This window comes from Salmo trutta, chromosome 5 (assembly GCF_901001165.1).
Source record: "Salmo trutta chromosome 5, fSalTru1.1, whole genome shotgun sequence".
Taxonomy (NCBI): Eukaryota; Metazoa; Chordata; class Actinopteri; order Salmoniformes; family Salmonidae; genus Salmo; species Salmo trutta.
Window position 1 is genome coordinate 52443444 of NC_042961.1, and position 12611 is coordinate 52456054.

The 12611-nt window shown below is 45.3% G+C and overlaps 1 protein-coding gene across 1 annotated transcript in view; it reads left to right on the forward strand.

Annotated features, from left to right (window-relative positions):
- actn3b (actinin alpha 3b) overlaps positions 1 to 12611 on the forward strand; it is a 60070-nt gene that overhangs the window by 35268 nt on the left and 12191 nt on the right. Inside the window, exons 2-12 of the mRNA XM_029754182.1 lie at positions 1130 to 1244; positions 1585 to 1704; positions 1900 to 1986; positions 3295 to 3382; positions 3636 to 3714; positions 5722 to 5803; positions 6494 to 6579; positions 7368 to 7460; positions 7734 to 7964; positions 8449 to 8596; positions 8794 to 8944. Coding sequence (XP_029610042.1) covers positions 1130 to 1244; positions 1585 to 1704; positions 1900 to 1986; positions 3295 to 3382; positions 3636 to 3714; positions 5722 to 5803; positions 6494 to 6579; positions 7368 to 7460; positions 7734 to 7964; positions 8449 to 8596; positions 8794 to 8944 — 1280 coding nt within the window. The remainder of the gene's footprint in view (positions 1 to 1129; positions 1245 to 1584; positions 1705 to 1899; positions 1987 to 3294; positions 3383 to 3635; positions 3715 to 5721; positions 5804 to 6493; positions 6580 to 7367; positions 7461 to 7733; positions 7965 to 8448; positions 8597 to 8793; positions 8945 to 12611) is intronic.

Sequence of the window (12611 nt, forward strand, 5' to 3'; positions counted from 1 at the left end):
GAGAATACCATGGATTAGTTCAGTTTTTGACTCTGAGTTGCTTGAAAGGGGCATGTTTATCGGCCAGAGAGGTAAAAATGGTTGATAAAAATTGAAGTGCCAAAACAGGGTCTGGTGTGCAGCTAGTATAAAAAAGCTCTGAACAATATAAATCATGAAGGAATGCATGGGGCAATATTTATTTTTACATTTCTCTTCACAATTATACGAGGGGTCAGAGTTTTTCTATTTGGTATCTCTAATTCAAGCAATAGGACAGTGGTCCCTGATATAATTTACAAAAACACCACTAGCCAAATACTTATGGGGACGGTTAGTTAAGATAAGGTCAATCTATGAGGAGTTTGCTACGTTTTTTACATTCATCCGAGTGGGTTTCGTTATCAGCTGAGCCTAGTTGAACTCAAGACAGATATTGTTAAACTGATCTGAGGCATAAGCCAATCAAGATTTAGATCTCCTAACACAGCCAGTTCAGATAGCAGAAAGGGTTTTAAATAATCAGAAATAATACCAACAGCCTCCGCCGAAGCGACTTGGGGGGAGGTAGACCGCAGCAATAAATATATGCATATTTGGCTTATGGCCACTTTTATAACCAACAGCTCACACATTTTGGGGACAGAGATGCTAAGAGAGCATGATGCCATAAGAGAAGATCTTACATAAATAGCCACCCCTCCCCATGTATTTATTACAACAGATACAGGCACAGACACAGAGCAGCACAGATGCTGTAACAAGGTTATAGATGTGATGGGTCACTTCGGGTGTTGCCAGTCATTCTGACCTGTCAGAGCGGCCGGGGAAAGAAAACACTGACCAGTCTGCACTTTTGAAGGGAGTGCTTAAGGCTTCACTTTAGATTAGAGCATTTGTTTGTTTGTTTATGTTTGTTTATGTTTATTAAGAGGTTCTTTATCAGTGTGGGACGGGGTTCAAGTTGGGGTTTGTTGGTGCGATCGGGCATTGTCATTGAAGCTCAGTCTCTCTCTGTCTGTTTGTTTGAGAGAGAATATTAATTAATCCCTTTTTTGTCTCCCTCTCTTTCTCTTTTTATCTCTTTCTCCCACTATCTTCCCCTCTCCCCCTCTCTCTCTACCTTTCCCTCTACCTCCCTCCCTCCCAGACTTTCACAGCTTGGTGTAACTCCCACTTGAGGAAGGCAGGGACACAGATCGAGAACATAGAGGATGACTTCAGGAATGGCCTCAAGCTCATGCTGCTGCTGGAGGTCATCTCAGGTGGGTCTGACTCTTAAGTCACTTTAAGTCACTGCAAAGTCACTCTAAAAAGTCACATTATGTCACTGTTAAGTCATTTAAGTCACTATTAAGTCTCTGGCAAGTCATTTAAGTCACAGTGGAGTGGAGTCACTCTTAAGTCACTCTTAAGCCACTTAAAGTCACTGTAAGTCACTGCTAAGCCACCGTTGAGTCACTTTAAGATGGTATCGGGTCAAATACAGCAGCATCTGAGCTGAAATGAATGGAGAATGGCACAGACCTCTCTTAATTGAGTAATACTTCACCAATCGTTTTGTGTTGCAGAGAGAAGTTTAAAGTGATTTTTTATTGTATACAGGTGAGAGACTGCCCAAACCTGACAAAGGCAAGATGCGTTTCCACAAGATCGCCAACGTGAACAAAGCCCTGGACTTCATCTGCAGCAAGGGAGTCAAGCTGGTGTCCATCGGAGCTGAGGGTGACACTTAATTTTTTATTTATCCTTTATTTGTAGTTCTAGAGTCCCATTTACCAAAGGAGTTTATATACTTGTTAAAGCATAGAGTGAGGTATTGTATCAGAGACAACTGATCAGTAGGCCAGCATAGACTGAGTTTTGGCCTGTGCTCCATGTTGCCATGGTTTCTGATGGGGCTCTGTGATTGAATTGCAGAGATCGTCGACGGTAACACGAAGATGACCCTGGGAATGATCTGGACCATCATCCTGCGCTTCGCCATCCAGGACATCTCCGTGGAAGGTCAGTGTGTGTGTGTGTGTGTGTGTGTGTGTGTGTGTGTGTGTGTGTGTGTGTGTGTGTGTGTGTGTGTGTGTGTGTGTGTGTGTGTGTGTGTGTGTGTGTGTGTGTGTGTGGATGGGTCGGCGTGCGTGTATATGCAGGCATGGACTTGGAAAAGGTTACTCTTGGATCTGAAACATGGTCCTTCAATTCATCTTAAAAAATAGTTTTTTGCAACTTTGTTACCAAACATTTCTCCTCAGTTCCACCCGTCATAAACTCATAAACACTAACTCCAAACCAATGCACACACTGAACATAAACACAGTTGAACTGTACGTACACTAAGTCTACATAGACTTACAGAGCTATCAGACGCACAGTAGCACTGTCTATTCATACATTATACATTAACATTGTGACTATACACACTTTAAAAATGCTGGGTTAAAAGCAACCCAATTTGGGTAAATATTGGACAGAACACGCGTTCGGTTATTTTGACCCAGTCAGTTGTTGCTTTCTTCAAGTTGGGTTGTTAATGCTGGGTTATTGAACTATGATCCACCGGGTCAAATCAGAAGACTGGAGGTGTGGTTTAGTAGGGACATGGTTTTCAGATTATGGCTTTCAACATATGTTGGCAGTACAGAGACAGAACAGATGAACCGGAATGACATTTACTCTAAAGGGTGGTCAAAAATAACTATCTGAAAGACACGCCCCTACTAAGCCACACCTCCAGTTTTTTTTATCTGACCCGGTGGATCGTAGCACAGTAACCCAACTGGCCGGGTCCAAAATAACCCAACGGGTGTTCTGTCCATTCTTTACCCAGAGCTGGGTTGTTTTTAACATAGCATTTTGTTTTTGAGTGCATGCACTATACAACATTATACATATGCCTGCCACTAACATATCAAACATATCAAAATAACACATGAATTCCACACACATTCATAAAGGTGTCATAGGCTCACGGTGTAGACACATTCTACATGTGGCACACTCAAAATACTATGACTCTTATAGCAGAACCACTTTGCTACTGTATAGCCTACGCTCAGTCTAATACAGACTGTTAACACAGTCATATTACTCAAATATTACTCAAGCCTCAGTTACATACACACTTTGCATATGCTCCACACACACACACACACGCGCACACGCACACAAACGCACACAGGTCACTAAGCTCGACACCTTCACAGCACAGGGTTACCGGAGCATATTTAGCCTCCTCCTTTAGGATAACACTCTCTCCCCCTGCCTCCCCTGCCTTCCCCCCCTCTCCCCCCTATCTCTCCTATTTCACCCCCCATGCAGAGACCTCTGCTAAGGAGGGTCTTCTTCTGTGGTGCCAGAGGAAGACTGCCCCCTACAGGAACGTTAACGTTCAGAACTTCCACATCAGGTGAGCACTGGGCGCCACCCTGTGGTCATCTCCGTCTTACTTTGATCTTTCACTTGCTTTAAACTTACCTCCAACATTTTCCTTGTCCTAATGCTTTTCCTCTCCTCTCTTGTATTCTGTCTTCTCCTCTTGCTCTTTGTTCTCCTCTCATCTCTCTCTCATCTATATTTTCCTCATCATCCCTCCTTCTTCCCTCCCTCCCTTTGGGTCCTCCTCACCTCCTCTCCTGTCCTCCATTGGGTGACTGATTCAGTTGGAAGGATGGCCTGGCACTGTGTGCCCTGATCCACAGACACAGACCTGACCTCATTGACTACTCCAAACTGAAAAAGGTGCCCCCCCCCTCTTAGAGTCCACTAGGGTCAACACCAGTCCCTTCCCCTCTTAGAGTCCACTAGGGTCAACACCAGTCCCTTCCCCTCTTAGAGTCCACTAGGGTCAACACCAGTCCCTTCCCCTCTTAGAGTCCACTAGGGTCAACACCAGTCATAGCCTCTTACTATTTTCTATCATTTCTCTATACCTCTATTACCCTTTATCTTGTTTTCTGTAGAACTCTTATTATCTATAAGTCATATATATATATATATATATATATATATACACTGCTCAAAAAAATAAAGGGAACACTTAAACAACACAATGTAACTCCAAGTCAATCACACTTCTGTGAAATCAAACTGTCCACTTAGGAAGCAACACTGATTGACAATAAATTTCACATGCTGTTGTGCAAATGGAATAGACAACAGGTGGAAATTATAGGCAATTGGCAAGACACCCCCAATAAAGGAGTGGTTCTGCAGGTGGGGACCACAGACCATTTCTCAGTTCCTATGCTTCCTGGCTGATGTTTTGGTCACTTTTGAATGCTGGCGGTGCTTTCACTCTAGTGTTAGCATGAGACGGAGTCTACAACCCACACAAGTGGCTCAGGTAGTGCAGCTCATCCAGGATGGCACATCAATGCGAGCTGTGGCAAGAAGGTTTGCTGTGTCTGTCATCGTAGTGTCCAGAGCATGGAGGCGCTACCAGGAGACAGGCCAGTACATCAGGAGACATGGAGGAGGCCGTAGGAGGGCAACAACCCAGCAGCAGGACCGCTACCTCCGCCTTTGTGCAAGGAGGAGCAGGAGGAGCACTGCCAGAGCCCTGCAAAATGACCTCCAGCAGGCCACAAATGTGCATGTGTCTGCTCAAACGGTCAGAAACAGACTCCATGAGGGTGGTATGAGGGCCCGACGTCCACAGGTGGGGGTTGTGCTTACAGCCCAACACCGTGCAGGACATTTGGCATTTGCCAGAGAACACCAAGATTGGCAAATTCGCCACTGGCGCCCTGTGCTCTTCACAGATGAAAGCAGGTTCACACTGAGCATGTGACAGACGTGACAGAGTCTGGAGACGCCGTGGAGAACGTTCTGCTGCCTGCAACATCCTCCAGCATGACCGGTTTGGCGGTGGGTCAGTCATGGTGTGGGGTGGCATTTCTTTGGGGGGCCGCACAGCCCTCCATGTGCTCGCCAGAGGTAGCCTGACTGCCATTAGGTACCGAGATGAGATCCTCAGACCCCTTGTGAGACCATATGCTGGTGCGCTTGGCCCTGGGTTCCTCCTAATGCAAGACAATGCTAGATCTCATGTGGCTGGAGTGTGTCAGCATTTCCTGCAAGAGGAAGGCATTGATGCTATGGACTGGCCCGCCCGTTCCCCAGACCTGAATCCAATTGAGCACTTCTGGAACATCATGTCTCGCTCCATCCACCAACGCCACGTTGCACCACAGACTGTCCAGGAGTTGGCGGATGCTTTAGTCCAGGTCTGGGAGGAGATCCCTCAGGAGACCATCCGCCACCTCATCAGGAGCATGCCCAGGCATTGTAGGGAGGTCATACAGGCACGTGGAGGCCACACACACTACTGAGCCTCATTTTGACTTGTTTTAAGGACATTACATCAAAGTTGGATCAGCCTGTAGTGTGGTTTTCCACTTTAATTTTGAGTGTGACTCCAAATCCAGACCTCCATGGGTTGATAAATTGGATTTCCATTGATTATTTTTGTGTGATTTTGTTGTCAGCACATTCAACTATGTAAAGAAAAAAGTATTTTAATAAGATTATTTCATTCATTCAGATCTAGGATGTGTTATTTTAGTGTTCCCTTTATTTTTTTGAGCAGTATATATATATGTATATAATATATGACATTTAGCGGGCGCTTTCTTGCATATGTTTTGTATGGGTGGCCCCAGTGGGAATTAAACCAACACCCCCTGGCCTATATCTTTCTCTCTATGTGTAAACCTCCCTCTCTGTTTGTGTGTCTGTTCCTAACAGGATGACCCCATTGGTAACCTCAACACTGCCTTCGAGGTGGCTGAGAAGTACCTGGACATCCCCAAGATGCTCGACGCTGAAGGTGAGTACATTTTTTATGTCAAACCAGGGAATTTTGGGAATGTTTCAGGAAATGTTCAACCCTAGCATTCGTCTCTGCCGACTCTCTGCAGCAGTGGTGGCTGGTGGCACTTAAACTGGGGAGGACGGTCTCACAGTAATGGCTGGAACGGAATTAATGGAATTGTCTCAAACACATCAAACACCTGGTTTCCATGTCACCTGGAGTATTTACATTGACATCCCCGTTTTTACACTGCTGCTACTCTCTGTTTATTATCTATGCATAGTCACTTTACCCCTACCTACATGTACACATTACCTCGACTAACCTGTACCCCCGCACATTGACTTGGTACCGGTACCCCCTGTATATAGCCTCTTTATTGTTATTTCGTGTTACTTTTTATTGTTATTTTTTACTTTAATTTATTTAGTAAATATTTTCTTAACTCTATTTCTTGAACTGCATTGTTGGTTAAGGGCTTGTAAGTAAGCATTTCACGGTAAGGTCTACACCTGTTGTATTCAGCGCATGTGACAAATAAAATGTGATTTGATTTGATACCATTCCATTAAGTCTATTCCAGCCATTATTATGAGCCGTCCTCCCTTCACCAGCCTCCTCTGCTCCCCAGTGATTTCGCTGGAGTTGTATTGTCTTAGTTAATTTCATGTCTCTGAGCTCTTCTCCCTGTCTGTCACCCCTCAGACATTGTGAACACCCCCAAGCCTGATGAGAAGGCCATCATGACCTACGTGTCCTGCTTCTACCACGCCTTCGCTGGCGCTGAGCAGGTAACTCACACCTTCCACTGTCTCTGCTGGTCTCATGGGAGAAACAAGTAACAGCACCTGCATTTTATTCAGCAAGATCTAAGATCCACTACTGACTCTGTCTAAACTTGTCTCGGTCTCTCACCCCCATTACTCTCTCTCTCTCTGTCTCTCTTGCTCGCTCTCTCTCTCTGTCTCTCTCTCACTCTCTCTCGCCCTCTCTCTCTTTGTCTCTCTCTCTCTCTTTTTCTCTCTCTCTCCCTTTGTCTCTCTCTCTTTGTCTCTCTCTCTCTTTGTCTCTCTCTCTTTTTCTCTCTCTCTCTTTGTCTCTCTCTCTTTGTCTCTCTCTCTTTGTCTCTCTCTCTTTGTCTCTCTCTCTCTTTGTCTCTCTCTCTCTTTGTCTCTCTCTCTCTCTCTCTCTTTGTCTCTCTCTCTCTCTCTCTCTTTTTCTCTCGTGCTCTCTTTGTCTCTCTCTCTGTCTTCTCTCTCTCTTTGTCTCTCTCTCTATCTTTGTCTCTTTGTCTCTCTTTGTCTCTATCTTTGTCTCTCTCTCTCTTTGTCTCTCTCTTTGTCTCTTTGTCTCTCTTTGTCTCTCTCTCTGTCTCTTTGTCCCTCTCTCTCTCTCTTTCTCTCTTTGTTTCTCTCTCTGTCTCTTTGTCTCTCTTTGTCTCTTTGTCTCTCTTTGTCTCTCTCTCTTTCTTTGTCTCTTTGTCTCTCTTTGTCTCTTTGTCTCTCTCTCTTTGTCTCTCTCTCTCTCTCTCGCTCTCTCTCTTTGTCTCTGTTTCTCTGTCTCTCTGTCTCTGTCTCAGGCTGAGACAGCAGCTAACAGGATCTGTAAAGTGCTGGCTGTGAACCAGGAGAATGAGAAACTCATGGAGGAGTATGAGAAGCTGGCCAGTGAGGTGAGTGTTAATGTTACATTCCAAAGCCCATCCAAAGAAGCATCGCTATGCACCTTCTTATGATAAACAGTATGAGATGTAACCTCTCAAAGGCCTAGTTCACACTGCAGAAAAACTCATCCAAAATATCTGTTGTGTTAAAAGTGTTATATATAAGCTGTACAACCTGTGTGAACTAGGTGATCTGAAGTAAAAACTCAACCAACCAACAAACCAACTCTTCTTTAACCACACCTCTGACCTTTAACCACTTGACCTCTGACCTCTCCCTAGCTGCTGGAGTGGATCCGCAAAACCATCCCGTGGCTGGAGAACCGCACGGCGGAGCATCACATGAGAGCCATGCAGCAGAAGCTGGAGGACTTCAGGGACTACCGCCGCATCCACAAGCCGCCCCGCGTCCAGGAGAAGTGTCAGCTGGAGATCAACTTCAACACCCTGCAGACCAAGCTGAGGCTGAGCAACAGGCCCGCCTTCATGCCCTCCGAGGGGAAGATGGTCTCGGTAGGTGACGTCACACATCACGTCCACGTGGTACTGTAGCCCCGTCATATTCAGCCCAGGTTATTCAGGAAACCACAGCTAATATACAGTGGTGGTGGAGTTTTGAGAATAACCTCCCAGATATCTGACTGTTCCACCAACCTCACAACACCAGGTATAGTCAACCACTTATGGTTGAACCGCTCTTCATTATACAGGCCAGGACTAAGAGAGATAAAGATTTGACCATGCCCTACCTATGCAAATCAATCAACAAAACAAGTCCTGTAAATTTACATATTGTCATGAATTGCATTGATTTGAACTTAAATGTTTTATTATGTATGTATTTATTTGTGTGTTTGACTCACATGTGGATATCGGTAAAAACTTCAACTTGAATATAAATACAATATCAATACAAAGTGGACATTAGTTATGACACCTTATCAGCCAACTAACCACCCATGTTCTACCTCTCCTCTCCTCCACTCTCCTCCCCCAGGACATAGCCAATGCCTGGAAGGGTCTGGAGCAGGTGGAGAAGGGATATGAGGAATGGCTTCTTACTGAGATCAGACGTCTGGAGAGACTGGACCACCTGGCTGAGAAGTTCAAACAGAAGTGTTCCCTGCACCAGTCCTGGACCTCAGGTAATAACAGAGAGAGGGAGAGAGAGAGATGGAGAGGGGACGGGGAGAGGAGAGGTAGAGAGATGGAGAGAAAGAGAGAGGGAGTGAGATAGAAGGGGAATAGAGAGAGAAAGAGAGAAGGGGAGAACAACTGCGTCTTCCTCTGTGATGGAGTATAAACTGTGTGTGTGTGTGTGTACGTCCGTGTGTGTGTCCAGGTAAGGAGGAGCTGCTGTCCATGAAGGACTATGAGTCGGCCTCTCTGATGGAGATCAGGGCTCTGATGAGGAAACACGAGGCCTTTGAGTCTGACCTGGCCGCCCACCAGGACAGAGTGGAGCAGATCGCTGCCATCGCACAGGAGCTCAAGTAAGGAGGGGAGGAGGGAGGGATGATGAGAGGGAGGTGTGGAAGAACGGAGGATGAAGAAGTGATAAACGTAGTAAAGTTAAAGAAAAAGGGATAGAAGTGTGTAATAGAAGACGTGACAGTGATCAGTGTTCCTCTCCCAGTGAGATGAACTACCATGATGTGATAGTGATCCGAGTGTTCCTCTCCCAGTGAGATGAACTACCATGATGTGATAGTGATCCGAGTGTTCCTCTCCCAGTGAGATGAACTACCATGATGTGATCAGTGATAGTGATCAGTGTTCCTCTCCCAGTGAGATGAACTACCATGATGAGATCAGTGATAGTGATCAGAGTGTTCCTCTCCCAGTGAGATGAACAACCATGATGTGATCAGTGATAGTGATCAGAGTGTTCCTCTCCCAGTGAGCTGGACTACCATGACGTGATCAGTAATAGTAATCAAATCAAATTTATTTATAAAGCCCTTCTTACATCAGCTGATATCTCAAAGTGCTGTACAGAAACCCAGCCTAAAACCCCAAACAGCAAGCAATGCAGGTGTAGAAGCACGGTGGCAAGGAATAACTCCCTAGAGAGGCCAGAACCTGGGAATAAACCTAGAGAGGAACCAGGCTATGAGGGGTGGCCAGTCCTCTTCTGGCTGTGCTGGGTGGAGATTATAACAGAACATGGTCAAGATGTTCAAATGTTCACAGATGACCAGCAGGGTCAAATAATAATAACCACAGTGGTTGTAGAGGGTGCAACAGGTCAGCACCTCAGGAGTAAATGTCAGTTGGCTTTTCATAGCCGATCATTCAGAGTATCTCTACCGCTCCTGCTGTCTCTAGAGAGTTGAAAACAGCAGGTCTGGGACAGGTAGCACGTCCGGTGAACAGGTCAGGGTTCCATAGCCGCAGGCAGAACAGTTGCATGGCCAGGTGGACTGGGGACAGCAAGGAGTCTTCAGGCCAGGTAGTCCTGAGGCATGGTCCTAGGGTTCAGGTCCTCTGAGTGAGAGAAAGAAAGAAAGAAAGAAAGAAAGAAAGAGAGAATTAGAGAGAGCATACTTAAATTCACACAGGACACCGGATAAGACAGGAGAAATACTCAAGATATAACAGACTGACCCTAGCCCCCCGACACATAAACTACTGCAGCATAAATACTGGAGGCTGAGACAGGAGGGGTCGGGAGACACTGTGACCCATCCGACGATACCCCCGGACAGGGCCAAACAGGCAGGATATAACCCCACCCACTTTGCCAAAGCACAGCCCCCACACCACTAGAGGGATAATTTCAACCACCAACTTACCATCCTGAGACAAGGCCGAGTATAGCCCACAAAGATCTCCGCCACGGCACAACCCAAGGGGGGGCGCCAACCCAGACAGGAAGATCCCGTCAGTGACTCAACCCACTCAAGTGACGCACCCTTCCTAGGGACGGCATGGAAGAGCACCAGTAAGCCAGTGACTCAGCCCCTGTAATAGGGTTAGAGGCAGAGAATCACAGTGGAGAGGGGAACCGGCCAGACAGAGACAGCAAGGGCTGTTCGCTGCTCCAGAGCCTTTCCGTTCACCTTCACACTCCTGGGCCAGACTACACTCAATCATAGGACCGACTGAAGAGATAAGTCTTCAATAAAGACTTAAAGGTTGAGACCAAGTCTGCGTCTCTCACATGGGTAGGCAGACCATTCCATAAAAATGGAGCTCTATAGGAGAAAGCCCTGCCTCCAGCTGTTTGCTTAGAAATTCTAGGGACAGTTAGGAGGCCTGCGTCTTGTGACCGTAGTGTATGTGTAGGTATGTACGGCAGGACCAAATCGGAAAGATAGGTAGGAGCAAGCCCATGTAATGCTTTGTAGGTTAGCAGTAAAACCTTGAAATCAGCCCTTGCCTTAACAGGAAGCCAGTGTAGAGAGGATTGCTTTGGAGTAATATGATACATTTTTGTGGTTCTAGTCAAGATTCTAGCAGCCGTCTTTAGCACTAACTGAAGTTTATTTAGTGCTTTATCCGGGTAGCCAGAAAGTAGAGCATTGCAGTAGTCTAACCTAGAAGTGACAAAAGCATGGAATATTTTTTCTGCATAATTTTTGGACAGAAAGTTTCAGATTTTTGCAATGTTACGTAGATGGAAAAAAGCTGTCCTTGAAACAGTCTTGATATGTTCGTCAAAAGAGAGATCAGGGTCCAGAGTAACGCCAAGGTCCTTCACAGTTTTATTTGAGACGACTGTACAACCATCAAGATTAATCGTCAGATTCAACAGAAGATCTCTTTGTTTCTTGGGACCTAGAACTAACATCTCTGTTTTTTCTGAGTTTAAAAGTAGAACATTTGCAGCCATCCACTTCCTTATGTCTGAAACACAGGCTTCCAGCGAGGGCAATTTTGGGGCTTCACCATGTTTCATCGAAATGTACAGAGGTGTGTCATCCGCATAGCAGTGAAAGTTAACATTATGTTTCCGAATGACATCACCAAGAGGTAAAATATATAGTGAAAACAATAGTGGTCCTAAAATGGAACCTTGAGGAACACGTAAATTTACAGTTGACTTGTCTGAGGAAAAACCATCCACAGAGACAAACTGATATCTTTCTGATAGATAAGATCTAAACCAGGCCAGAACTTGTCTGTGTAGACCAATTTGGGTTTCCAATCTCCAAAAGAATGTGGTGATCGTGGTATCAAAAGCAGCACTAAGGTCTAGGAGCACGAGGACAGATGCAGAGCCTCGGTCTGACGCCATTAAAAGGTAATTTACCACCTTCACAAGTGCAATCTCAGTGCTTTGATGGGGTCTAAAACCAGACTGAAGCATTTCGTATACATTGTTTGTCTTCAGGAAGGCAGTGAGTTGCTGCCCAACAGCTTTTTCAATTTTTTTGGAGAGGAATGGGAGATTCGATATAGGCCGATAGTTTTTTATATTTTCTGGGTCAAGGTTTGGCTTTTTCAAGAGAGGCTTTATTACTGCCCCTTTTAGTGAGTTAGGTACACATCCGGTGGATAGAGAGACGTTTATTATGTTCAACATAGGAGAGCCAAGCACAGGAAGCAGCTCTTTCAGTAGTTGGAATAGGGTCCAGTATGCAGCTTGAAGGTTTAGAGGCCATGATTATTTTCATCATTGTGTCAAGAGATATAGTACTAAAACACTTGAGTGTCTCCCTTGATCCTAGGTCCTGACAGAGTTGTGCAGACTCAGGATAACTGAGCGTTTGGAGGAATACGCAGATTTAAAGAGGAGTCCGTAATTTGCTTTCTAATGATCATGATCTTTTCCCCAAAGAAGTTAATGAATTTATCACTGAAGTGAAAGCCATCCACTCTTGGGGAATGCTGCTTTTTACTTAGCTTTTCGACAGTATCAAAAATACATTTTGGATTGTTCTTATTTTCGTCAATTAAGTTGGAAAAATAGGATGATTGAGCAGCAGTGAGGGCTCTTCGATACTGCACGGTACTGTCTTTCCAAACTAGTCGGAAGACTTCCAGCGCCATTTCCGTTCCAATTTTCTGGAACCTTGCTTCAGAGCTCGAGTATTTTCTGTATACCAGGGAGCTAGTTTCTTATGACAGATGTTTTTAATTTTTAGGGGTGCGACTGCATCTAGGGTATTGCGCAAGGTAAAATTGAGTTCCTCAGTTAGGTGGTTAACTGATTGT